General features: G+C 62.8%; 2 protein-coding genes across 14 annotated transcripts in view; one reads left to right on the top strand and one right to left on the bottom strand.

The window, feature by feature from the left end:
* NPHP4 (nephrocystin 4) overlaps nt 1-7,036 on the bottom strand; it is a 53,842-nt gene extending 46,806 nt beyond the window's left edge. For all 4 annotated transcript variants that reach the window (XM_064525377.1, XM_064525379.1, XM_064525380.1 and 1 more), the window contains exons 1-5: nt 6,890-7,036; nt 4,982-5,169; nt 4,150-4,302; nt 984-1,156; nt 604-668 (exon numbers count right to left, since the gene is read on the bottom strand). In XM_064525377.1, coding sequence (XP_064381447.1) covers nt 604-668; nt 984-1,156; nt 4,150-4,302; nt 4,982-5,116 — 526 coding nt within the window. In that variant the 5' untranslated portion in view covers nt 5,117-5,169; nt 6,890-7,036. The remainder of the gene's footprint in view (nt 1-603; nt 669-983; nt 1,157-4,149; nt 4,303-4,981; nt 5,170-6,889) is intronic.
* Nucleotides 7,037-7,118: 82 nt separating this feature from the next.
* Nucleotides 7,119-26,611, top strand: part of KCNAB2 (potassium voltage-gated channel subfamily A regulatory beta subunit 2) — a 30,072-nt gene continuing 10,579 nt past the window's right edge. Inside the window, exons 1-4 of one of the 10 annotated variants that reach the window (XM_064525384.1) lie at nt 7,157-7,225; nt 8,349-8,568; nt 17,325-17,444; nt 17,751-17,792. In XM_064525384.1, the coding sequence (XP_064381454.1) occupies nt 17,368-17,444; nt 17,751-17,792 (119 nt within the window). In that variant the 5' untranslated portion in view covers nt 7,157-7,225; nt 8,349-8,568; nt 17,325-17,367. Of the gene's footprint in view, nt 7,226-7,426; nt 7,631-8,348; nt 8,569-14,220; nt 14,447-14,476; nt 14,711-17,324; nt 17,445-17,750; nt 17,793-23,892; nt 24,743-26,611 lie in introns of those variants that run through there. The other 9 variants (XM_064525383.1, XM_064525389.1, XM_064525385.1 and 6 more) reach the window with 9 other exon arrangements.

Below are 26,611 nucleotides of genomic sequence, written 5' to 3'. Positions count from 1 at the left end.
TGAGCCAAGGCTGCTGTAACCCTGCCTGTCTGCAGCCCCTGCTAGACTTTCCCACCTTTTTCTTGACCGAGCACCAGCATTTTTGTGCCTGGTAAAAAGCAAAGCGAATTTTCTTTCCTTCTTCCCCGGGTGAGATGAGGTCACCTCTTTAGCCCCGCACACTGGCCAGACAGTTGTTCAGCTAGCAAATTCACTTCCAGCCTTCGGGAAAGCAGTGAGCAAACCGACAAGTACCAACAACATTCAGAAGGACAAAGGTCTCAGTTACACACTATGCAAGGCAACGTCCTCTTGTATTTCATCTTTTATGATGTGCAGTCCTTGCTTTGTGAGCCATGTCTGATCAATACCTACAAATAAATAACTGAAACCCATTTGTTTTGGGCCACGGTGTCAGCTTGTCTTGCCAGGATTCACAGAACCTCTTCTCTCCCCTGCCTAGTAGCTTCCACTCTGCCTGGCTGATCTGCGTTCTCGCACATGCAGCCAGAAGCTTTGTACGCTAATACAGGGGGAACACATCTACCAAATAAAGACAATACATATTTGGAGAGCAAGGACTACAAAGAAGTGAGTGACAAGTAACATCTTGCTGCTGCTTACTTTCTACAGGATCCTGGAAAAGTGGATGCATTAACGCACGGGGTGTCCCATGGTATAGCTTGAGTCTGAAATCAAAGAGCACAAACCAAATACGAAAGAGTCAGTAAATTCATCCTAAAGCACATTTTCTGCAATGCCTCTATTCATTAATAAGAAACCTATCCCTACTTTGTTACCATGAATTCTCTGTTAGGGGACAACCCCATTACTGCTTTTCCAATAGCACAGAATTCCAGTCTTTTAAATCCTAGGTTTGTTTTTGCAGTCACAGGACCACCTTTTCCATCCCCCAAAAAGTAATTGTGTATGTTGCCGTAGCACTTTACGGCATTCAGCAAAACACCAGTGAGCTCCATTTCCCCCATGCAGAAGGTACCTACCCTCTGTCCTTGGCAGCCAGATTTGTCGGCTCTGACTTGCTGTTGAACAGATGAATGATTCCGAACCCACACGACAGATCCTGCGAGATCCCATCTTGTTTCTTGGCTATTGCCACGACTTCCACAACAGCAGTGATGCTGGGGTGGTTTAACGAAGTGTGGAAGTAAACGGTCTAGTTGAGAGATGAGGGAAGAAGGGAGAAAGGAGATTTCAGATTTCAGGCCTGACTGGAACAGCTATTGGCAGACACATGCATGTTACACAGACAGCAAGCCCACTGCAAAGAGAACAGCCACGAGACTTCCAGAGCAGCAGCTCGCTGCAGATGACCTCCGGGAGGTTTGCTGAGCCTGCTGCTTGGAAATGAAGCTGAAACGGAGGGAGGCTGGTAGCCAGGGAGTGATTCTCTGGAGCCTAGAAGAGTATTCCCCAAAGCTGCCTATTTATAGTCTCCATCACTTCCTTTTTCTTTCCTCCCCTTCAAGGGCTCCTCCTAAAACTTTTTGGGTAGAAAAGAAGCTCGCTCTGCTCCTTGGCATGTTGGTGCAGGCAGTGCTACAGCATTTTTTGCTCTGCATTTATTTATGACTCTGAGGAAGAGCATTTGCCTTGGAAAAAAGGAAATGCCTGTTTTCCAAGGCAAAGTGGATTAGTAAGGCTCAGGCTGCAAACGCCTTAAAAACAAGATTTAAATGCTCTTCTGACCTACAATTTCATTTTGCGCCCTACGCTGGAAAAGCAAAACAAGCTAGAAACCCTCAGGTCTGGGACAGCCTTCATCTGTGCTGTGAGAAAGGGAGATCAGAGGGGTTCGAGACCTAAGAGGGGAGGGGACAGGACACAGGTCTCTCCCAGGGACAGGATTTAAAGCCAGGTTAATCTTTCTATTAAAAAGTCATTATCAGTGTCCCAGAGAAAACATTTACTGTAATCAGACTGTCAGGAAGGGATAACCGAGAGAGACATTAACACATCGTCCCAGAGAAATAAATCATTATTCTATTATCTTTTATTGCAAAATGTTGAAATAACGACCGCTAGCTGCTGACAAGCGGCTGGACTGAGAGAGACTGATGCTTTGGCTTGCAAAGAACCAGAAAGCCATTAAAGTGGATCCATTGTTAAACTAAGTTTACTGTCGTCTTCTCAAATGCTAATAACACTTTTAATAGCACGTTGTTCTTCTCCGAATCGACAATAAAGCAATACGAGTCTTCCCAACAGAGGTCACCTTGAGCTTGCCCCACTTGCGTGGGCTGACTTTCCCTGCCCATATTCTTCCTGCAGAGAGCCATGTTATGACTTGTTTTTTGGTTACGCTGCTGAGAAGGCAGGGCAGTCGAAACGACACCTGGGAGCCATTTAGTTCCCGCAGCCAAAAGCTCAGAACTTGGCATGTGGAGACAGAGGATTTAGTTCTCCCCTCACACGCTGCTAAATCCTGTGAAGCTGCTCTCCAGCACCCAGCAGTCACTTCTGCGCAAGGAACAGCGCCTTCGGGGGAGGGCTGCACGGCAGGCGACTGAGGACACAACGCAATTTAGTCAGTTCCGAAATGCAAAATCCAGTCCTGTAATATCCAGGTGGTCCATAACAAAAGCTCCTGCTAACTGGTCCCAACTGCAAAACACACACCTGAAGTCTGCAGATGTCACTTTTTATAGGGGTGGCATTCAGAAAAGCAGGCGCACGCAGAATCTGGCAGCATGTCAAGCAGGGGTATGTTTGTTTCTTTGCAGCACTGTGCCATAGTTCTTCCCTGTCTCTTCAAAAAGCACAGGTTGATTGACGATTAAAACAGGGAAGAAATGCACATGCCAATAAAGTACCTCTGATGCTGTTACTGATTTAAATAAATGCAAGGAGCGCACCCATAACGCATGCTAAACTTCATCCTTGGCACAATGCACTAGTCAAAATGGAAACAAAAATTATAAATAGGAGTAGTCCCAAACAAGGGGATGAAATCTCAGCTGCAATCAATGTCCAAACTGCAAGGATCTCCAGTCTCCCTCTTGGCTAATTGCACAAAACTAGCCACTGCTCAGAGCAGAGCAAAAGGATCTCTGCCAGCTGTGCTGTTAATCAGCCCCAGTGAATTTTGCAATTTCTCATCTCATAGCAGTGGGAGGGAGAAGGTGCCATGCTCTTTTGCTGATATTCACAATGGATAAAAACATGTTTTTGTTTAAATTTAATACCAAGGTAATGAGAAAGCGGCTCTGCTTGGGGGCTACCGTTAATTCTCTTCCCATTCCTGAAGAAACACTGCTCTCTGCCGTCAGCTCTGCAGCACAACAAGCGGCACAGCAAAGCAGCCGGCTGCTAACTATGCCACCACCCAAACTCGGAATTAGCAGAAGACCTGAATTCTCCCCTTAAAAGTAAACCAGACACCACCTTAATGCACAAGATCTGAGATGAACCACAGTCAAGAGATTATGAGCATCAGAAGTAAAAAAGGTTCGTTGTTGTTCTTTCCTGGTATAAGGGCATACGTAGGAGAGGAACAGTGATAAAATGAACTGCCACAGAAAAGCTTCACAAGAGAACAGCCGTGGCAGAAGACAGCGGACCAGATCCTGCAAACGCTTAGGATGTGATGTTTTAAAGTGCTCATGTCTAAGGTGCTCTGATGCGCAGGCAGGAAGGAGGCACCCAGAGCTCTCCGAGAAGCGGAGAGCCACGTGGGATTTCAGTTTCATTAGAATGAAGGATGAAGCCAAAGACAACTGGCTCCTATGTAAGCTCAGGGAAAGATGCCTTTTCCTTGAAAGTGTTACAAATCTTGATGGCTCATACACTGCCAGAATCGCCTTTGTTCACACTATCTGTCTTACATTAACTCTTGGGAGACTCAACAGGAAAAACTCTTTGCCTCTAAATGAGGACGCTGCCGATCTGCAAACAGCAGCTTCCTTCAGTGACAAAATCTCAGACGACCTAACAGGTTTCAGGTGTTCTCCTGCGCCACTTCAATATGAAGAAAAACTAGTGAGGTTAAACCACTCAGGCCCCGCCGTGAACAACCGCAGAAGGTGCTCCGGGTTTGCTGGGAATCATCCTCAGCTTACCTTATAGCTAAAATACTGCGACACAGTCCATCTAAAAATACATCCCTGTTATCAACCCTTTATACCCCACCGAAACCTATTAACCGCGTACCTCATTGAAGACAACTCTGGCGGGCTGTCGCGGGACAGAGTGGAGAGGCTTCCTACTGCTCTTCCATGTCTTCCCAAAAAAGTGGCGATACGCGACATCGAAAAGGGACAGGCGGAGCTGGTATTCAATGTCGGACCAGCCTTCTGTCACTCTCTGGAATACCAAAAAATACACGCATAAGCTTTAAGCCTGTCTCCGAAACATCTTATCTATTTGCAGACAAAACACTTCATTATAAAATGACAAATAAAGCCTGTTTTTAATTGATGCTCCAGAAGCATAAGTGTGGCCAAGTATACCATACTTCATGAACTTCCTTCATCCTGCTTGCACGCAGAAGCTGCTGTTCTGAAGGCAAATGGAGCATCTTTTCAAGCCAGAGATTAAAAACGCAAAGCAAAAGATGGAAACTCAACTTTATTTCAAGTGGTAAAGTACTTTAAAAAAACATTAATGCCTAGAGGTTTTAATTTAAAAATGCTTATCTAAGTTAAAAATTAACATATAAAACTAGCTCAAATTTTCAGGCAAAAACATAAAGGACTTAGATTCTATTTATGGTATAGGGAGAGCTACAGCTAGTTCCTCCAAAACAAGCTAACCTTGTCTCAAAAGTCTCAACTCTTCTGAGCTCTGGTCTGAAAATACAGCAAACAACACTCAGCAGCTGTAGCAGTGTCCTGCTTTTCTAACGGGAGTGCAAGAGAATTCTGAAAGAGGCTGGTACTTTTCTGTAGAGGCTTGGAGGAGGGGAGAATGGGTTTTTTTGTTTTGTTTTTTAAGCCAGCAAGCAGGCATGACCGCACAGCCCAGAGGCAGAACACTCCTTTACCTGTTTAACGAAAGCCCCTTCGACGTACTTCAGGACACACTGAAAAGCGGTTGACTCCTTTGGGATATTTCGTCTCCGCTGGGAGTGTGGAGGAACAGTGAGATTTTGCATAAAAATCCTCTCCCATTCACTCATCTTGCTGTTTAGGTGTCGTCTTCTTCTAGAGATCTGCTACAGAGTGTGTTCATCTGGAAAATAAAGCCCATTTTCAGCCCGTGGCTCCAAACCGCCCTCCGCTCCCCGCACGGCTGCTTCGGCCAGAATTGTCGCGCTGACCAAAGCGGGCGACTTCGAAGGACCGAGCAGGCTGTGCCAGTACGGCAGGCGAAGCTGCCTGTACTCGAGCCCGCAAACCCTGAACACGGAGATGGAGCGTTTCCAGAGCGCCAACCCCAACGCGAGGAAACGCTAGCATACAAGGAAAACTAGAAACCAGCAACTTCCCGCAGGCAGTTATCTGCTGGAATTGCACCCAACACCGGGAAGGGCAGGGTGAGGCACGCGCCTGGAGAAGGAGCAAGGGGAAAGCTACGTGTCCCGCTGAGGCCGCGCTGCTCGGCCTGCTGCAGCACCGCTCCGACCCCCGTCAGAGGGGCCCGAAGGCCGGTCCGGCGCCCTGCGAGGCCCTGGCTCCCGCCCGAGGCGAGGGCCGCAGCCCGGGAAGCGGCCTGCGGGTACACACACACCTGTACACCCACGTATACGCACATATACACCCCTACAGACCCCTGTACACCCACGTATACACACATATACACACACCTGTACACCCACGTACATACACATATACACCCCTACAGACCCTTATACACCCACATAATACATATATACACATATATACACGTATACACACACCTATATACCCACGTAATACACATATACAACCCTACAGACCCCTGTACACCCACGTAATACACATATATACACGTATACACACACATATACACCCAGGTAATACACATATACACCCCTACAGACCCCTGTACACCCACGTAATACACATATATACACGTATACACACACATATACCCCTATACACCCACGTAATACACATATACAACCCTACAGACCCCTATACACCCACGTAATACACACATATACACGTATACACACACCTATACACCCAGGTAATACACATATACACCCCTACAGACCCCTGTACACCCACGTAATACACATATATACACGTATACACACACATATACCCCTATACACCCACGTAATACACATATACAACCCTACAGACCCCTATACACCCACGTAATACACACATATACACGTATACACACACCTATACACCCAGGTAATACACATATACACCCCTACAGACCCCTGTACACCCACGTAATACACATATATACACGTATACACACACATATACCCCTATACACCCACGTAATACACATATACAACCCTACAGACCCCTATACACCCACGTAATACACACATATACACGTATACACACACCTATACACCCAGGTAATACACATATACACCCCTACAGACCCCTGTACACCCACGTAATACACATATATACACGTATACACACACATATACCCCTATACACCCACGTAATACACATATACAACCCTACAGACCCCTATACACCCACGTAATACACACATATACACGTATACACACACCTATACACCCAGGTAATACACATATACACCCCTACAGACCCCTGTACACCCACGTAATACACATATATACACATATACACACACCTGTACACCCACGTAATACACATATACAACCCTACAGACCCCTATACACCCACGTAATACACATATACACACGTATACACACACCTATACACCCAGGTAATACACACACACACACACACCCCCGCAGCCCCCCGCGCACCGCCCGCAGCCCCAGCCGGGGTCGCCGCCCCTCCGCGCTCACCCGCTCCCGCCGCCGCCGCCATCTTCTCGGGCGCGACCAAGCCGGCGCGGGGGGGAGGCAGGCCCCGCCGCGGGGGGAGGCGCCGCCGCCGCCCGGCCCCGCCGCGGCCCCGGCTGAGGTCTCGGCGCGGCGGTGCCGGCTCGGCCCGGCGCGGCGCGTTGCGGTGCGGCCCGGGGGCTCCGCGGCGCCCGGCGAGGTCCAGGCCGCAGCCGTCCCCCCCCCCTCCCCGCACCGCGTGGTCGGGCCCGCGCCCGGCAGCGGGTTGCCAGGGCGATGGGAGCCGCCGCGGCGGGGGAGGCGCGTCGCCGGCTCGGCTCGGCCCGCGGCACCGGCCCGGTGAGCGGGGGAAGGGGCGGGGAGGCCCCGCGGCAGCGCGGGCCCAGCCGGGGGGCGGCAGGGCCGGGGGGCAGCGGAAGGGTCGCGGGTCGCGAGGGGCCGCTTATCACGGCGGGGCGGGGCGGGCGCGGGGCGCCGGCAGCCAATGGGCGCCGCCCGCGTGGGGGGCTGGCGGCCGGAGTGGCAGGCGGCGGAGCCAATGGGCGGCGAGGGGTGCGCCGCGGGGCGGTGTGGCGGGGCGCCCGCACGGGAGCGCGGCGGCAGGGCCGGGCCGAACCGGGCCGAGCCGAACCGAGTCGTGACGTGACGGGACGTGACGGGACGTGACGTGATGTGATGTGACGGGACGGGACGGGACGGGTTGATCCGGGCCGCGCGGGGCCCTCGGCGCGGGCGGAGCTGCAGGTAGGCCGGATCGGGCCGCGCGGGACCCTCGGCGCGAGGCTGCAGGGTTCGAGTGTGGCCGGAGCGCAGGGTGAGGCCGTGGCCGTGGCCGTGGCCTGCGTGTTTCGAACGCCCCGGCCGTGCTCAGCGCGGGCCGACGGCGGGGTCTGTGCCAGCGGAGCACGAGCGGTCCCGTAGGATTTAAGCCTTGGGCCGGGGATGCCGCGGCTGCCGTTGAAGGCTGGGCGTCCTCGTGCCCGCGAGTGCCGTTGCCGGCGGCCCACGGGGCTGCGCCGGGCACGCCGCCGTCGTCGCGAGCACGCCGTCCTGTGACCGCCGCTGCCGCCGGCGAGGGCCCGGCACGGGCAGCTCTTCGCTCAGAGCCCAGCGTTGGGTTTTGTCCCGGGGCTGAAGTCGTTCCTGATGCCTAGTGCTGCGTCGGGCACCCAGTTAGCGTTTAGGCCGCATTTAGCTTCCGTGGGAGCCGAGGCAGAAGTTCAGAGTGGAAGGTGTCAAACTGAGGTGTTGCTGTGGCCTTTGCTCACCCCTAGTCCTGCTGTCTTAACACGCGCTGTCTTAGTCCGGGTGTCAGCTGGGAGCTCAGTGTCCACACTCTGTTTCTCCGGCAAAGCTTTGCTTTTTAGGAGATTTCTTTTCCTTTTCCCGCTGCCGGCCCGCAGGGCTGGTCTGACGGCTGCTCGGATACACGGTCTCACCGCTCCTTTCTGTTCACGCGCAGCCCGCTCCGGCGTCGCCGCCCCTGCGCTGAAGCCGGCCCGCGGGGAGCCGTGGGGAGCGGAGGCCGCCGCAGAGCCCAGCCGGAGCGGCGCGTCCGGACCGCAGCAGCCTGCCCAGCGCCAGCGACCTCCCGCCGCGCTCTGCCGCGCGGGGCGGGCGATGCCCCTGCCCGCCGCGCCAGCACCGCCCGCACACGCGGAGCTTCGCCTGCGCTCCGCAGGGTAAGTCCCGTCTGCAGCGGGAGAAATCCCGACGCGGGAGACGTGTTTGCTGGCTGTTTTTCCTCTGCGAGCAGGACCGAGCCCTGCCTGCCCCGCAGGCAGCGCGCGACATCTTTTGATGTCCTTATACGTGAAGCGCGGCAGTCTGCTCTGTCATCCTGATTCTATTCCGCCGTTGGATTGTTGTCGCCAGCCGTGCTAAGGCAGGGACGGCGCAGAGCAGGCCAACCGAGCTCCGTTGGGTTGAGATTTGCAAGGGCGCGGCGCCCTGCGGCTCAACCGGGCGCACGGCGAGCAGATCGGAGGAGCGCGGACGGAGCGGGGCCGGGCCCGGGAGCGCGGGACACCGCGTGCCTCAGCGCTGCTCTCCCCGAGGTGCACGGCGCGGGCCGTGTGGTGCTTGGGGCCCGCCTGCACGAGGAGGCTGCCCGCGGCACGTACAGGTTACCTTTCCCTCCTCGTGGTATTACGGGTGTGTGATGACGGTTGCTGACGTGCGTACAGTCAGCACAGCGCGTATCCACGTGTCAGGCGCGCGATGGTGCGCGATGGTAGCGAGGCTTTGCGAGAGCCCGCTCCAGCTCCCCAACCCGGCAGCCGTTGGGGTTCAGTTCTGGAAAGCGCGGCGTGGTTCCAGCCGCTCCCGAGGTGTTTGCTGCAGCTCGGCTTCCAAAGTTCTTCCAGCAAATCATGGTGTCTTCCTTGGCGCTGTAGATTTGGCTAGAGATGTGGGTGGGTAGGTAGGTAGGTAATCCCAGAACAGCTCTTGATTGGTGCTACGGTTGCCGATACTCTAGAAAATGGAGAAGCGCCGCATTTTCTAGTCCTAAATTCCATGTACATGTGAGAAGTGAGCAACAGCACTTGAAAAGGTGTGATTGGCTTGAAATCTGGTCACTGCAGGGGGTTAAGAGCCCGCAGAAAAGCAGCAGAGCTGCAGCGACTGCTCAGGTCCCCCCCGTCGTGCTCTGCACTTCTCTAAAGGCCTTTGACAGCAGGATGCGATTCGAGAAGAAAGAACGACTTTTGTTTGAGTCTGTTGGACACCTTGCACGTTTCGTGTCATTTCACAGCTGTCATTTCTTTTTAAAAAAGTAAACAGCAAAAATAGGAGGTTTCGTGGAGCTGTTTTCCGCACGTGCCTGGCTCGTTCCCCTGTGCGCTCGGAAGCTTCTTCCCGCTTCTGCGGATCTTTGATACTGTGTTCGGAGAGAGGGAGACGCTGAGACGGCGATGAGAGCAAGTGCTGTGAAATGTACAGAGTAAACAAACGGAAGGGAGAGAAACAAAAATATTTTTCTCAAACATTTCCTGTGTTTTATAATCGTAGGTGCCTGTCTTGTAATCACAGGTGTTGGCTGTGGCAGTAGGAATTAAAAACTTCCAGATGCAAGTAACTTTCTTCTTGTGCTTCAGTGCCTTTTCCCTTGAGCCGCTGGAGGTGAGGATCCCGTCGAAATGCAGCGTTACTGCGAAGAGCCGGGAGCTCCTTTCCCCCTCGTCCTCCAAAGGGCTCCTCCAGTCTGATCTCATCCCGCTTTCCGTCCGCGTTCCTGTAAATCAGAGCAGATCAATTTAGCCATCGAACAGAGAACTCAAATTAAGTGGAAGTACGAGAGCCTGTCACATGTGTTTCGTGATTCACTTATGCTTTATGGCATAACTGCCTTGCTGTATTGTTCGTTATGTCATTCATTTTTAAACAGTGAGTTTCTCAGTGCAAATAAGAGAGAAAAGTCCTCGCGAGTGCTTTTTTTATAGAAGACTGATTTTATTAAATGAAGGAAACTGCGTGTATGGTGGGTAGAAAGGAGCAACCCTTTCCCAAACGCTGTGAAGAGTTTTGTCTGATGCATTTCCACTTTTGTTGGTGGATGCCAGCCGGCGGCGGGGCGCGGAGGGAGGCGGGGGTGCCCGGCGGACGCCGTCCGGGCGGCCGCGGGCCGGTGCCCGGACACGGGAACCCTCGAGTCCCGCCGGGGCGGGGAGGCCGGGCGCGGGCCCCGGGCGGGGGGAGCCGGCGGCTTTCCGCACACCCGGCTAGACGCGGCGCTGGAGGAAGCGCTTCTGCCGGCGCTGCTGCTGTGGCATCGCCTCTTGGGCCGGCGGGTGCCTGCCATGGAGGAGGAGGAGGAGGAGGATGGACGTGGACACGCTCGCGCCCAGAAACGAGGGCAGCGGCGGCTCCCGTCACGGGCCGCGGGCAAAGAGGGATGTCAGCGGTTCCCACCGAGACTCCTCCCGAGGGGTTTTAACTTCTTGGCAAGCAATAGCTCTGCTGGTTAACAAGAGACGCCGCTGCTCGCAGCCGCTAATGGAAGATGCCCAAGAGTTTGCTTTGTTTATTTATTCATTGCTTTTAAAGAGAGGGAGGAGCTGCGAAGAGGGGCACGGTACCCTGGGCACGGCGTGCGGGCGGGGAACGCCGCACGGGAGGCCTCCGATGCCGGAGGGAGCGGCGGAGCACCCGTCACTCGCCGCGCGGCCTGTCCCAGCTCCCGGCAGCAGGGCCTCAAGCCCTAACCGGGAGTGGGGGGAAGGAGGAAAGGCCCTTGTCTCTGTTTCCGCAGCCACACCCAATGCGGAAATCTCCAAATCTCCAGGCGGAGGTTTAAACCCGTGTTTTCGAGGAGGGGGAGCCGGGCCGGCTGCCTGGGCAGTAGCTTAGCCTGCGGTTCGAAAGTTTGCTGGAGAAACAAAGCCGCAGCGCTGGTGCTAGCAAAGCGCTTCTTAAATGGGTTTTTTTGTTTTTTCCTTCCTCTCTGCTATCAGAAATATTTGCTGCTACGGTGAGGGGGAGTTTGTGACAATCAGCACCTTCGTTATATCTTGACACCTTTTTTTTCCCCCCTTCAAGCGATTTTTAACAAGTGCCGAATGTGCAGTTTTAAAAGTCTCGCGGTTTAGATGCACGAAACGAGAAACCGAAAGCGGCCAAGTGAGAAACGGAGTTGCACAGGGATCTGAGACGCCTCGAGACGTCATCCCGCCAGCGATGTGAGGAAGAACCGGAGGAAGCAGCGGAGGGAGCGAGGACAAAAAACGCGCGTTTCGGCCATGCGTACGTACAGGGGCTTTGAGGAATCGGCTGGTAGCTGAGGATGTGCTGCGGGCTGCGGCAGGCGCTGCCCGTTTCCCTTTCCACCTGCGCCAGAGCCCCTGCAGCTGCATATTCAGCAAGCAGCCGGCGACTGGAGGGCAGAGCTCGACCACCCCGCGTAAAGAGGCGGGGAGGAAGCCTGGGACGAGTCCCTGCTGCAAGCAGCATTACTCGCTGCCGTCCCGAGGCTGCCTCAGCACCGACGCAGAAACGCTCGCGCTGCTCTGCGAGGTTTTCGGGCTGACAGCGGCTGCGGTTGCCGGGGGCTGTTGGCGCCCGGAGCGAGCGGGGCGGCGTCGCGGTCGCGTTGCGGCTCCGCGGCGCGGTGCATCGCGCGGTGCCGGAGGGCGTGCAGCGGCGGTGTGCGGGGCCGGCGCAGGCGCTGCGCCGCTCGGCTCCCTCGAGCCCGGCGGGGCCGGCGCGGCTGCCCAGCCTTGCACCTGCAGCCCGCTCAGGCGACACCGAGGCGCGCTTGCAAGCTCTTTCTGCAGAAAAGAGGCCAATCTTCTGGCAATACCCCTGCGCGCATTTGCAAGTGGGTCTTTGCTTGTCCTAGAAGCTTTCCAAGTGGGGCGCCGTGTTCGTTGTCCCCAGCCAGGGAAAGGGCACCAGCTGTTCAAGTGCCATCCTCTTCTGGTACACGAAAACAGATTCTTTTAATCAGGCAAATGCAATTAAAGCCAGAACAAAATTCTCATGCAAGCTCAATTTCTGCCTATTTTAGGAATCCTGTAAGCAAATGTCTTTCCCTGCTTTTCTGAGACGCAATCCTAAATTAACACAGACTTTGGGAACAGCAAGCTGTGCTGCGTCAGAGGAGATAAACATGTGGGACGTGAGGTTGAGAAGTGCGGCAGCTACTGCCCTCGTCTGTCGCGCGCAGACGGGCCTTCGTGGCATCTCGGCACAGGATTTGCCCGCGTGTCCTGCCTGCAACCTCTGCTGCGCTCCGTGGAAAGCAGCTGCAGCCCTCTGCACCTGACGTTGCCTGGACGGGCGTCGGATGAGGTGTCCCAGGCCGGTGCAGGATATTCCCCCGCGGGAATGAGATGCTCGGCCAGCTGCAGAGGGGTTATGTAAAAGGCTGGACACCCGGCTGCAGGAAGCCGGTCCGGAGCCGGTTCTCAAGCTCCTCTCCCATTCGAGCAGCATGCGAGACGAGAGCCGCGGGTTAACGCCGCGGTGCAGTGCCGAACGCGCGGGCCGCCCCGACGCGCTTCGGGACGGCGAGCCTGCGGGGACGCGACGGACGCGGGACGGCGGGATGGGGCCGAAGCGCGGCGAGCCCGGGCTGCCGGAGGAGGGAGCCGGCTTCCCTCCGAGTCCGGAGGTATCGCTGCAGCGGCGTGCGGCCCGGCGCTTGCTCGCGCCTCCCGAAAGCCGTCGGCCCCGCGCCCCGTCGCCGCTCGGGCGCTCGTGGCGTCCGCTTCACGCTGCGTGGCCTCGCGAGTGCAGCCGGTGCTCTTGGGTGGACTCTGGGCAGTGCTGGGTTTCCCTTATTAAAGAAAGAAACTGCCGCTCGAGTCCTGTGCTTCTGAACCTCTGACCCTTCTGTGCACTCGGCCTCTGGTTTTCCTGTTAAATCAAGTTGCAGCACTATCGGTTTTATTATCGCTCTGCTATTACAGTACTGCGATGTAACGGCGCGTGCGAGGACAAGCGCGCTTTAATTATCCGAATGCCTTTCTGCTCTTTCCCAAACCACACGCTTGCGGGAGGAGCGCTCCAAGATGGCAAGAAGGCAAGAGCCCATTCGAAGGTAGCAGTCGCTGCCAGCCAGATGGTTTTTAAATGTCTCTGGAGGAGAAGCGTGCGCAAGGAGCTCGCGGTGCTCGTCCAGGGAAGAGGATAACAGAAATTGCTTATGAGCAATCGCTAATTTGGCGGCCTTGGCCGGAGCAGTGAGTCCTGCTACCAGTTTTAACACGTGAGCCCAGGCGAGCCGGGCTGCACCGTACGAAACGCGGTGCAGGTATTTCGTCCTGAAACGCTCCGCGGCCCCGGACGGCCCGCCGGCCCCGTCCCTCTCCCTTGGGGCGCTCGTTTGTGCCGGGGCCCCGCGGTCGGAGGTGAGCCCCGGCGCTGGCCTGCTTGTGCTCTGCTCTCCCCTGCTTCTGTGCAAGTGTTTTGCTGGGTTTATTTTTGCGGCTGTTGCTTGAATCTCTGAAATGGTAGCTGAGACGGGAGGCAGCCGGCGGTCTCCCGGGCGGCGCGGGTTCTGCTCGCTGGCTCACGGCGAACTCCTTGGGGCTCTTTGGTGTTTTCCTTAGGCGTTGCCGATGCCGGGGCCGGGGGGCCGCCGCGGCCGTCTGCTCCGCGTCGCCCCGCCGTCCTGCCCGGCCCGCCGTGCCCCGGGGCCGGGGGCCCTTTTGTTTCCCCTCGGTAACAGCAGGGCCCCCAAGATGGGAAGCTCCGCTGCGGGGCTGCGCGCGGCGCGGCGGCCCTGGCTCCGGCTGCGGCTGCGGCTGCGGCTGCGGCTGCGGCTGCGGCTGCGGCTGCGGCTCCGGCGCGCACACGGTTAAGGAGGCGGCGTGATGCCGGCAGCGCGCGGGCAGCGGCCCTGCTCGGCGCCAGGCTGCGGCGCAGCCGGCGCAGGGTCCTGCGCGGCCCCGGCACCGCAAACCTGCCGAGTCAGGAGCCGGGGCGGCAGCGGGCTCTGCTGCAGTCATGGCACGGGGCTCCGCTCGCCGCCGGCCCCTCCGCGCTCCCTGAACCTCCGCCTGGCCCGGGACCGGGCGCAGCAGCTGCCTATTTCTGCAGGGAACGACAGGGAATGGGGTAAAAAATTACAGTACCGGCTCCGTCTGCCTCCAGCTTTCCCGATTGCTCCCGGTTGCTCCGGACCGGCGCTTTAGGCTGTCTTCCAAAAGCCGCAGAGCCTCCATCTCGGCCAGCTTGCTTTCTGCCTTCCGCTGATGCTTTCTTCTTCTTCGTCTTCTTCTTCCTTTTTTTTCCTTCTCTCTCCTGACTGCACCTCTTCACTGCTGGGAAAAACTTGCAAAGTCGGGGCCGGGTCTGCGCGCCTGCGGCTCGCGCCAGGAGGTAGGTGCCTCGCCGGGGGGTCCTGCCCTTCGGGGGTCTGCGGCTCGCGCGCGGCGGCGGCGGCGGCGGCTCGTTTGCGCCCCTCCGGCAGAGGCAGCGCGGCAGGGAGCCTGGCTGGGGGGTTCGCTCTTCCTGCAAGAAACGCGGTTGCCCGTGCGGCGCACGGCGGGGGTCGGGGCGCCCGGTTGCGTAAGGGGCCGCGTTACCTTCGGGCTCGCGTCCGTGAGAGCGCAACAGCCCCGTTCCCGTGTCACGTATGACTTTAGGATGTGTCATTGATGCTGAGCGGCGCGAGGGAGGGAGGCAGGGAGGGAGGTTGCCTCTGCTGCAGCAGGCGCAGTGCAAAACAAGCCGCCTCACGTGTTGCAGCCGAACCCCTCATCGGGGGGGGGACGGCGGTATTTTAATGAATGGGCTATAAATATCCTCGTCCCGACGCAGCTCGTGCGCTCAGGCGTCCGACGCGACCGGGGCTCGGCGCGGGGGGAGCGGGGCCGGCCGCGCGCCGCGAACGCGCCGCGTGCCAAGATGCGACAGCGGCGGGGGCCGAGTCCAGGAAATCGTTTGCAAACCCGTGACGGTCACCAAGTCGCCCTTTTCCCAGCGCGTTTGGGCTGGGAAGTCCCCGAGGGGGCTGTTTAGCCAGGCCGGGAGGAGGTGGCACGACCGGGACGGTCGCCTGGCGTGGGGAGGGGGGCCGCGCCGCCCCTTCCCGGCGTCCCCGCGGTGCCGGCGGGCATCGCGCGGCCCTTGTGCGGCTCCAGGGTCGCTGCGGCCCCTTCGGGCGGGCTAACGTTAGGTCCAACGTCGAGCTTCCCTAAGCTGGAGCCAGATCCGCCCCGTCCGTCAGCGCTGCTTCCCGATGAGAAGCTCTGGGGCTCCCGGGGAAGCGGTAGGTACTTTATCGTCCCCCGCACCGCCGGGTCCTGTTTCGCTTGTGCGCGGCCGCTGCTTCGCGCGCGGGATGGGCACCCCGCTCTGCTCTCGGCGCGCGCCGGGGAATACGGCTCCGCGCGCAGCGTCGCAGCTCCGCGGTGCTCCGGCTCGCTTCAGTCGGTCAGCAGGGAGGTGCCGAGGGAGGCCGCTGCCTCGCGCGGCCCGGGCCCGCTCTGCGGCGCGGAGCGTTCTCCTCCCTCCCTCTGGCGCCGGCGTGGGACTCTCGCCCTCCCCGAAGGCGATGGGCAGGACGACGGTCGCCCTCCGCGACCCGCACCCGGCACCGTGGCCCGAGCCGAAGCGGCGGCGCGGGAGGGCCGCCGCGATGCTGCGTTTGCTGGCCGCGGGCTGCGGCGCGGCGCGGCGAGCGAGGCAGGGCTTGGCTGCGCCGCCAGCTCCCTTTTGGTGTTTCAAGGCTGCGTGCCGGGGGGCCGCAGAGCGCGTTGCTTTGCTGGTGCTGCCGCGGTGCTGCCGCGCGGCTGGCTCGCAGCCGGGGCCGCGGTGAGACTCGCTCGGCCCAATCTCTCAAGGTGAAGATTGATCAGCTGGCAGCGCTTTGTGCCTCTGGCACACCGAGCAGGACGGCGACAGGTGAAGGCAATGAGCTCTCCTGCATTTAGTCTTCAGTATTATTACCCTCAGAAGATCTAGACCACGTCCAGAGAACCAGTCCTGGGCCGCGCACTGGTGATAAATCTCCCACGCGCTGCCCGCTCCCTCCTCTCTGCCGGCGCAGAAGCTGCAATAACACCGTGCCCCAGCTCAGGCTCGGGGACGGCGGCTCTCCCTCTGCCTCGTCCTCGGGTGTCCCTTGCAGCTCCCCGGGACCGCTCCCAGGCGTGTGGCGGTGCGCCGGGGCGGGGGGTCCCGCGGGAGCCTGGCAGAGCCCGGCAGAGCCCGGCAGAGCCCGTCGCCCGCGCAGCTTGCCACGAGACGCGGGCCCGCTCGGGCCCCCACGGGCCACCTCCCACGCTGGGCACGGCGGCAGGGCTTCGCCGGGGGCAGAGCTGGCGGCCTCCGAAGCTGCGGGAGGAGGCGGGGGGAGCCGCGTCCCTTGGAGCCCTCGACCCCGAGCGAGCGCGTCTGCGTGCTTAAGAGGCGGGCGGTTGCGTGCCCGCGCCGAGCTCCCCCGCAGCGCGGTTGTTCTGCGGTACAGCTTTGCCCGAACGCGCCAAGTTTGCAGGGAAAGCTCCCTCCTTGCAGTCCTGCCCGGCCGCCGGCTCGTCCTCCGCCGGGGCGGCCGCGATCGGGTGCCACGGGCTGCAGAGCCGCGCGCCGCCGCGGCCACGCGCCTGCAGCACAAGCGCTCCGTGTCCGGGGCCTGAGAAAGGGCGTTTACACCCCCAAAACTACACGCTGCCGGTTTTACAAGCGGCCGAGCTTGCCGCGATGCTGACGGCAGCGGGGAGGTCCCGCGCGGAGGAGGCGGCCCGGCTCGCGCAGCGCCTGGGCACGGGGACGTCTCCCCTTCCCCGGGGCCCGGGCCCCGGGTGGGGGCGAGGGGGCGGCCCGGGGTCCCGTGCGCGGAGCCGCCGGCCTCGGGGCCGGGCGGCCGTGACGTGCCGGCTGCGGCGAGCGCGGCAGGCCCATCCGGCTTGCGACGCCCCGCGCAGGAAGCACCGTCATCCGCACGCTCCGAAAAACCCAGTATGATTCAGCTTTTCTTCCTCTTTTTCAGCGAGTAAGACAGAAAGCTGGTCTTGAAAACCGAGCCTGGCTCCATGTATCCGGAATCGACCACTGACTCCCCGGCCAGACTCTCGCTGCGGCAGACGGGCTCCCCGGGGATGATTTACAGGTGAGCGGCCGGCCGCGCGCCCCTCCGCGCCCGCCCCGGCTCTCTCGCGCGGGACGCCCTCCCCGGCGGCCCCCGAGCAGCACGGCGAAACCGTGACGTTGCCGCGGGGATTTTTGAACGCGCTTGATGAAAAAGCGTTTCAAGCACGCGGCAAAAACGTTTTCAAGTCGCCCTCGGGCGTTGACGCCTGCTGTTTTATCGTAAGAGCCGGTTTCTCTCCAACGAACGCGCTGCGCGGCAGGGCACCGCGCGGTCGCTAACGTGCTTTGTGGCCTCTTTCTTCTTTCTCGCCCTTGCTGTCGGAAGCGCTAGGTATGGGAGCCCCAAGCGCCAGCTCCAGTTCTACAGGTAACCCAGTCCTTCCTTTCTCCCTAAAATGCCCCCGGGAGGCAGCGACGACCGGAGCGCGGGACGCCCGGAGCCCCGGCCACGGGCGCTGGTGCCGCCGCCGCCGGGGGAGCGGGGACCGGGCGTGCGCTGCCCTTCCGCCCGCGTCGGCTCCTGCTCCCGCGCTGTCCGCTTGCGCGTCCGCGCGCGGCTCCCAGTCGCGCTGGCTGTTAGCCCGCGCCCCGGTGCGTTAGCTGAACCGTAACTTAGGTCCTTCTTGCGGTGCCCCCAGTTTAAAGCGAACGCGTGCCCGGACTTGCAAGCGCGTGCGTGAGCGCCTGCACCCTCGCAGTCCTGCGGCCGGGCGCGTCCTCGTCGCCCGGAGCTGCGCGCACGCGGCGCAAACGTGTCCCGGACGCAGGCCGAGCTGCGGGGCGGTCCGGGCTCGGCGCGCGTTGGGCTGCGCGTTGGGCTGCGCGTTGGGCCGCGCGCCTCTGCGTCCGCCGGCAAAGCCGAGCTCTCAGGTTTTCCCCAGAGCAGCTCCAGGAACCCGTCCAGCCCCTCTTCCTCCAGCCCTTCCATTAAGGGGAATCGCATTAACTGGTGAATAAGACAGCACATTTTTCTCCCTCCCCGCGCCGTCTGCAGTGCAAGGGGCACTCTTCCCTCTGAACGCGCGCGACCCGAGTGCCGGGAAGCGTCGCAGCCCGCCCCGGACGGCGGCGCGGAGCCGAGCCCAGCGGGGCGGAGAGGCGAAGCAGGGCCGCGGGTGGACCTGCCTTCCCGGTGGCCCGAGAAGTCGCGGGCTCTCTGCTCCGGGGGGAGGTTTGGGGCCATTTCTCGGTTCACGGGGCCGGGACCTGGGCAAGCCAACACCTCCTGTTTGCAGAGTTGTTTGTGCCTCACCGCAAGCACAGAAAATGCGTGTGGGATGAAAAAGGACCTTTTCGGGGTCCGCCTGGAAGGGAGCGACCGAGTAAAGCCCTCCAGCGACTGGCGGTCGCTGGCAGGAAGGAGCTTGCTGGGCTCCCGGTGCCGGGCCGGCGTTTCCAGCGCCTGTTTTCCAGCCTCGCTCGGGGAAGGTGTCGGTCGGGAGCGCTGGCGTTGCCGCCCCCCCCCCCCCGAGCCCGTCCCGGCCGTGTCCCGCCGGAGGGGCAGCCCTGCTGCCGGGAGGCTTCGGGCCTCGTCGCCCCGCGTCCCCTCTCAGCACCCGTCTCGGCGCGGGGGGGGCCTGTCGCCGGAATGGGCCCGGCTGCAGCAACCGCCCTTGATCCGCCTCGGAAAACGGAGGTGGTGCCAGTGCCGGTAAAGTGGCTGCACCTCCACAGGCTTTTAGAGAGATGCTATGAATTATTTAGCTGCTGCTTGCCGGGCAGAAAGTACCCTAATAGGACTAATGGAGCGCGGCTGAAAAGCTGGGCTCTGCGGGGACCCGTCGTGTTCACCAATTGCCTCGGCCGCCGGGCACCGACACTCCCCTCGTGCAGAAGCGCCAGCGGCGCCGTCTTTAATAGCTGCCTGCCGAGGCTCCGGCCCAGAGCTGCTCGTGTCCAGGAGCAGGATTCCCAGCACCCGGGTGAGTCCGCGCCGCCGCAGAGCCTGTGGGAAGGAGTGGGTGGCCGCGGCCGCCCGCCGCGTGCACCGCGCTCGCCCCGCGTGCGGGGCGGTTTAGGCAAGCGTCCGTGGAGCCTGGCGCTTGCTTCGAGGGCGGCGCCCGGTCCGCGGTGGAAGGAGGGAGCTCTTGAGGGGCCCGTCTCCGTCTGGAGGTAGACGGAAAGAGCCCGGTGCCGGGGCCAGGCTCTCGGCCGCTCTGCGGCAGCTGGGGTGTGGCTGCGCGTGGGCTCCCAGCGGGGAGCGAGGAGCCAGCGCCAGGACCTCCTTCCTCCTTCCGGACGAGCTTTGCGGCGGTTGCCGTTGGCGGGCGGGTAGCCGGGAAGGTGCGCTGCTCAGCTTGACGCTGCGCTTGCATGACTGGCTGGTGTGTGTGTGTCCCTCTTTTTTCTTCAAAGGAACTTGGTCTCAGTCAGCAGCTCACATTTTACAGCCCAAGTTCCCTGTTTGCCTGCTAGGAAATCAAAGAGCGAAGGTCGGTCGATAGGCAGCAGCTGCTCGTTTGCGCGGGTTGGAGAACCGCATTTCGGAGTAGGCTGCAGGCCAGAGCATCACCCCCTTGCTACTGCTGCAAAGCGGGCTGGGTGTCTCAGGGGGTTGGGGGTCCCGTTGTCCCTGGTGACCTAGGTAGGAGCAGGGGTGTTTGGTGGCGGGATGCGTGGCCTTGGGGCGGCCTCTGCTCCGTGTTCCCGGGGAGGTGTCTGGGGCGCGCGCTCCTGCTCCTGCTCCTGCTGCTGCTGCTGCTGCTGCTCCTGCTTTGGCGTGCTCTCGTTTGGGCTTCGGCAGCTTTTCCCGATCCCGAGCCGAGATCCCGCTTTGCGTGCCTCAGCTGCGGTGCAGGTTTTGCTCGTAAACGGCCCGTGGCCGACCCCGGCGGCGGCGGCACCGCGCTCTGCCCGCTGCGCGTGTCGCCCGGCTGCACCAAGGCGGTGGCGAAGGGGGCTCGCGGCTGCGCGCCCGGCCCCCGACCCCCCCGTGCCGCTTGCTGCCGCCCGCGTAGCCGTCGGGCAACGGCCCCGGTTCCCCGAGCCGGGAGGCTGCGGAGGCGGCAGGGCAAGCGGCGGCCGCGGCGCGGCGGGAGGCCGGCGCGGCACCGAGCCGCTGCGGCGCAGCGAGACGCTTGGGGCTCTTTTTCCCTCTCCCTGGCTTCGGGAAAGGGGTGTCTCTTTTTTACACCGCCTGAAGACTGCGTACCACGTTATTTTCCCGAACAGGCGTTCTAGAAGATTTCCAAAAACATGGTTTATTGCAAGAATTCCCTTGGGTTTTTCAGTAATGTCTTGAAACTCGATGTCTATTGATTTTTCTTCTTTCTTCTTTTTTGAGGTCACATTTTGATGGAAAAGCGCACTTTGCTTTTCAGTCAAGCCGCCACAAAAACTGAGCCGCTGACGCTCGCGCATTTCGCGCGGCGCAGAAGCCCCCGACCTGAACGCCGGAGCGGTGGCGGCGGTTTTTGGTTTGCGGTGACGCCGGCCCCGCGCCGAGGACGGGCAGCGAGGAGGCGGCCCCGCGCTGCGCCCCGAGCCCTCGGCGCCGGGCCGGCGGCCCCACGGCCCGAGATCTGCTCCGCTTGCGGAGCGGAAAGCCGACGCCGTGGGTCGGTGCCGCGCGGGCAGCGGGACGCGTCACGCCCTGCCCGGAGCCTCCCGCGGAGCCCCGGGGCGCGCCGGCCTCGCGCGACGCCCGCCGCGGCCCCGGCCGCCCGTGCCCGCAAAGCCCGGCTTCGTCCCGGCAGAGCGGCGGCCCCGTCCCCTGCGCCGCGTCGCGCGCCGGTCCCCGGGCTCCGCGGCTTTCCCGCGGCCGAGCCGCCGCGGGCGCGGGCCGCGCTGAGCGGTGCCGCGCGGGCCGTCCCCAGGTGCCGCGGGTGGGCGGGCGGCGGCGGCATGCTGTCCATGGCGTGCAGCGAGAGCCTGCGCAGCGTGGCGAGCCGGCAGCACGCGGAGCGGGGCCCGCCGGGGGCCCGGCCCGCCGACGCGCCGGAGCTGCGGCGGCTGCGCCACGTGCGCCTGGCGGCCCAGGCCAAGACGCTGGAGGAGTTCCTGCGCGCGCACGGGCTGCCGCTGGACGACTGCGCGGCCCGCCGGACCGGCATGAAGCACAGGTGAGCGACCGCCGGCGGCGGGGGCGGCTCGGGGTGGGGGGCGTCCAGGAGGGCGGGACCCGCCGGCGTGGGCACCCCGGTCCGCGCAGCCCGGGCCCTCCCTCTTCGCAGACGCCCCGCTGCTGCGGCCGCGCAGGCGAAGCCTCCGAGGGTCGCGTTTCCCCTTCCCCATCACAGCGAAATCTTTTCCAAGCCGCTGGCGGGAGAGTGTTCTCTGCCGCTTGCGCGTGCGTAAGTGGCTGGAGTAAATCAGCGCGTTTATACCGCTTTTCTTGATTAAATTCTGGAAGCTTTTTTTTTTTTGACTTGTTATTAGGAAGTTTTCCAGTGCAAGTATCATATACTGTTACATTTTAGTGATAAAATGGTTAAAACAGCTCCAAAAATGCTTTATCCATCCAGACTGCGAATGCTGCCAAGGCGGCTGCCGAGGCTGGCCCCCCCGCCCCGACGGCCCCCGCGCCGGCCGCCTCCGCTCGGCCTTCGGGCTCCGCTCGGCGTCATGCCCAGCGCCCGGCTGCGAACGGCGTTGCCGGGTTTTGCCGCGTGCGGCGGGTGCTCCGTGGCCTTTCCCGCTTTGCGGTTGGCTGGAAGAGCAAAGGCCAGCACACGGGAGGGAAAGAAAGCTGAGAAATATCCTGCTGAGCCGGGAACCAATCCCCCAGCGTGGAGGCAGCTGGCGCGCCATTAATTTTGCATGTTGGTCCAGAACACGGTGTAGTGAGAGGCACATAAATATTTCAGCAAACTTTTGTTCTTTTAATTACTGCGTCTTTGTTAGAGCGGACGATTCGGGAGCAGCAGGGCTCTGCCTGTGTACCCCCCGCCGTGCACACCTGCTGCGGGGCTCTGCCTGTGTACACCCCGCCGTGCACACTCTGCCGTGCACACCCGCTGCAGGACTCTGCCTGTGTACACCTTGCCATGCACACCCCGCCGTGCACACCCGCTGCGGGGCTCTGCCTGTGTACCCCCCGCCGTGCACACCTGCTGCGGGGCTCTGCCTGTGTACACCCTGCCATGCACACCCCGCTGTGGGGCTCTGCCCACACACCCTGCCGTGCACACCCGCTGCAGGACTCTGCCTGTGTACACCCCGCCGTGCACACCCCGCCGCAGGGCTCTGCTGCACACCCTGCCATGCACACCCGCTGCAGGGCTGTGCCTGTGTACCCCCCGCCGTGCACACCCCGCTGCAGGGCTCTGCCTGTGTACCCCCCGCCGTGCACACCCCGCCGTGCACACCCCGCTGCAGGGCTGTGCCTGTGTACCCCCCGCCGTGCACACCCCGCCGCAGGGCTCTGCCTGTGTACCCCCTGCCGTGCACACCCGCTGCGGGGCTCGGCCCACACACCCCACCATGCACACCCACTGCAGGGCTCTGCCTGTGTACACCCCACCATGCACACCCCGCCGTGCACACCCCGCTGCAGGGCTCTGCATGTGTACACCCCGCCACGCACACCCCGCCGTGCACACCCCGCTGCAGGACTGTGCCTGTGTACCCCCCGCCGTGCACACCCCGCTGCGGGGCTGTGCCTGTGTACCCCCCGCCGTGCACACCCGCTGCGGGGCTCTGCCTGTGTACCCCCGCCGTGCACACCCGCTGCGGGGCTGTGCCCGCTTCCTGGCTTTGCTCAGCCGCCCACGCAGCAGGTCGGGCTCCCGTGTTTGCTTCCCTGGAAACGCTCGGCGGCAACGTTTCCACGGCCACAGCAGCCCGTGTGAGGCTCCCGTGGCAGCTGCTTCCCCACGGCGAGGCCGGCCGCAGGCGTCCCTCCGCTCAAACGTTCGGCACGGCCGGGCGGGGGGGGGGGGGGGGCCACGGGCTGCCCTCGGCTGCCGGCGGCGTCCGCGGGGGCGAAGGACGCGGCGGGGACGCACGCGAGGGGGGGTCCCTCGAGCCCTGCCGCCGGGGCCCCGCCGCGCTGCGAGGCAGAAAGGGATTTGGGCCGCCGAGGCTGCTGCCGTCAAACCGTGGCTGTTGCTTGGGCCGGGGGCTTGGGGCGAAGCCTCCCGCGAGGAGCGTAGATCCGGGATCAGGGCTGCTGCGGTCGCGGGCGGATCAGTGCTGGCGGCCGGACGGGGCCGGCGATCGCGGCCCCGGAGCCGGTTTCGCCCCTGGGGCGCGGGGGCCGTGGCCGCGGCGGTGCCGGTGCGGGTTCCCCGGTGCCTCCGGGGGGACGGGCCGGCGCCGGCCGCGGGGCCGAGCGGGGTGACCGAGCGCCGGCGCTAAGGAGCTGCGGGGCGGAAGGGAGCACGGGTAGATTACAAGCCTGTTCCTTTCATCTGCGCCCGAGTTTGTGTCATCCCCCCCGCGCCCCCCCCCGCCAGCACCGGCTGCTTGGCAGATGCGGGGGCCGGGGCGGGGGCAGAGCCCGGCGGGCCGGGGGGGTTGGCCGGCGCCGTGCCCGGGGCTTGGTTGCCTCGGGGCTCCTCCTCGTCCAGGACTGATGGCGTGAGGCCGCGCTCGCCGCGCCGGGGACGCGAAGGCTCGCGGAGGCGCGGGGGGGAGGTCCCTGCCTCGGCGCGGCCGCGGGCTCCCTCCGCGCTGCCGCCAGTCGCGCTCCCTCCCGGCGCGGCGGCAGCGGGAAGGGGCCGCGCGCGGCATGGGGGCTCGGCAGCGCGGCCGCTCGCCCTCGGCGCCGGGCCCCCCCCGGGGGGCCGAGCCCCTCCCAGAGCCCGCGGAAACTTGGCGGCGAGAGCTGCCGGGCTGCGCTGCCGGGGGCGGGCAGGAGGCAGAGGACGGCAGCAAATCCCAGCCGGGAAGCGGATAACCCAGCCTTGCTTTCCCAGCCCCGGGCAGGCGACCCGGCGCTGCCCGGCGCCTGCGGGGGGGAGCCTGGGAGCAGAGGGGCAGCGTCTCCCGCTCGCCGCTTCGCTTCTGCTTCGACGGCTCCCAGTTTCCGGGGGGAAGCGCTCCCGTCGCTCCCGCCTTTGACATTTCGCGGCGCTCGCGGGAGAAGCGGCGGCGGGCGGTGAAGCCGAGCGAGCCGAGCGGCGGCGGGGGGGGCTGCTCCGCGCCCGCACCCCGTGCCAGCACCATGCAGGTCTCCTTTGTGTGCTCCGAGCACAGCATAAAGAGCCGGAGCGCCGAGGACCGCCTGAACCGGCAGAATGCCGGCAGCCCCAGCCTCGGCACGCGCAGCAAGTTCCGGGCCGTGGCCATGGTCGCCCGCAGCCTGGGGCAGCTCTCGGTGCAGAACGCGCCCTCCTCCAGCGAGTCCAGCGTGAAGCAGCCGGGCATGAAGTACAGGTAGGAGCGGGCTCTCCCCCCGGCTCGGGCGCGTCCGACGCTCCCCGCTCCCCGCCGGTTTCCGTGCGCGGGATCCCGGCGCCGCCAGCGCGGCTCCGTCCCGCGGGCAGGCCCAGGCGACGCCGGGGCGGGGGTCCCCGGGAGGGGAGCGCGTCCGCTAGCCGTGCGCGATCCCGCTTAGGCCACGGCGTGGACGGTGTCGGGACGCAAAACGGGTCAGGCCGGCAGATTGCGGGGGTGAGCTCAGCTCTCACCCGCTGTCGCCTTCCCGGTTAAACCGCTCCGGCCTTTTCTTCGTCTGCCGGAGCCGCAGCCGGCTGGGGTTCGCCTCGTCCCGCGGTGGGGCAGGGGGCCCGCTGGCGCCGCAGGGGAGGGTTTCGGGCCTCCAAAAGTGCTCGTTTGGGAGTAAAAGGCCTTCACTTCCCTGCCGAAAACCGGCGGGGCAGCCGGGCGGCAGAGCATCGCCCTCGGGCTGCATCCATGGGGCGGCCGGGCGGCAGAGCATCGCCCTCGGGCTGCATCCACGGGGCCGGGCGGCAGAGCATCGCCCTCGGGCTGCATCCACAGGGCCGGGCGGCAGAGCATCGCCCTCGGGCTGCATCCACGGGGCGGCCGGGCGGCAGAGCATCGCCCTCGGGCTGCATCCACGGGGCCGGGCGGCAGAGCATCGCCCTCGGGCTGCATCCACGGGGCAGCCGGGCGGCAGAGCATCGCCCTCGGGCTGCATCCATGGGGCCGGGCGGCAGAGCATCGCCCTCGGGCTGCATCCACGGGGCAGCCGGGCGGCAGAGCATCGCCCTCGGGCTGCATCCATGGGGCCGGGCGGCAGAGCATCGCCCTCGGGCTGCATCCATGGGGCTGGCGGCAGAGCATCGCCCTCGGGCTGCATCCACGGGGCAGCCGGGCGGCAGAGCATCGCCCTCGGGCTGCATCCACGGGGCAGCCGGGCAGCGGAGTATCGCCCTCGGGCTGCATCCATGGGGCTGGCGGCAGAGCATCGCCCTCGGGCTGCATCCACGGGGCAGCCGGGCGGCAGAGCATCGCCCTCGGGCTGCATCCATGGGGCCGGGCGGCAGAGCATCGCCCTCGGGCTGCATCCATGGGGCCGGCGGCAGAGCATCGCCCTCGGGCTGCATCCATGGGGCTGGCGGCAGAGCATCACCCTCGGGCTGCATCCATGGGGCAGCCGGGCGGCAGAGCATCGCCCTCGGGCGCGGGGGCCGCCGGCGGAGCTGCCGCCCGTTGCTATGCGACGCCGCGCGCTGCCAAGCCGCGTGCGCGGGCGGGCGGCAGCAGCTCACCTACACTTTATTTATTTTCACGCTTGCCGTTCGAACCTTTGTCGTTTCTGAAACTCGCTCTCAGTCCTCGCGGCAGAGGCGGAGGGGACGTCTGCCGGGCTGGACCCGTTCCCGAAAGCACGTTCTCCAGCTCTTTGCGCCGGGCTCTCTCGGCGATGCCGGTGCAGCGTGCGGGGAGGGCGCCCGGGGAGGCCGCGCCGACGCCCCGGTCGGTGCCCGTGCCCGAGCCCGGCCCGGCGGCACGTGCCCACGGCAGCCTCCGCGCGAGCCCTGTCCGCCGGCAGGTCCTGCTGGGGCGTCGGCGTTGGCACCGCTTCGGAGCCCGTCGCCTCGAGCACATTTAATGAGGTCGCTGGCTGCTGCCACATGAAATCATCGCGGCGGGGAGCGCGGGGACACGTGGTGCCTGCTGCGGGGCCGCCCGGGCAGCCGCTTCCCCGCGCCCGCTGCGCCCGGGCCGCGCGCCCTTCAGCCAGACGCCCGGGGAAGCAGTCGCTGCAGAACCTGTCGGGAGGCTGGTCGGTGCCCTTGTCCCTGTTAGGGGGCTGATTGTCGCCTCTTGTCCCTG

The sequence above is a fragment of the Dromaius novaehollandiae genome, chromosome 24 (assembly GCF_036370855.1).
Source record: "Dromaius novaehollandiae isolate bDroNov1 chromosome 24, bDroNov1.hap1, whole genome shotgun sequence".
NCBI lineage: Eukaryota > Metazoa > Chordata > Aves > Casuariiformes > Dromaiidae > Dromaius > Dromaius novaehollandiae.
Note: the sequence above shows the minus strand (reverse complement) of the source record. Positions and strands in the feature narration are given on the sequence as shown.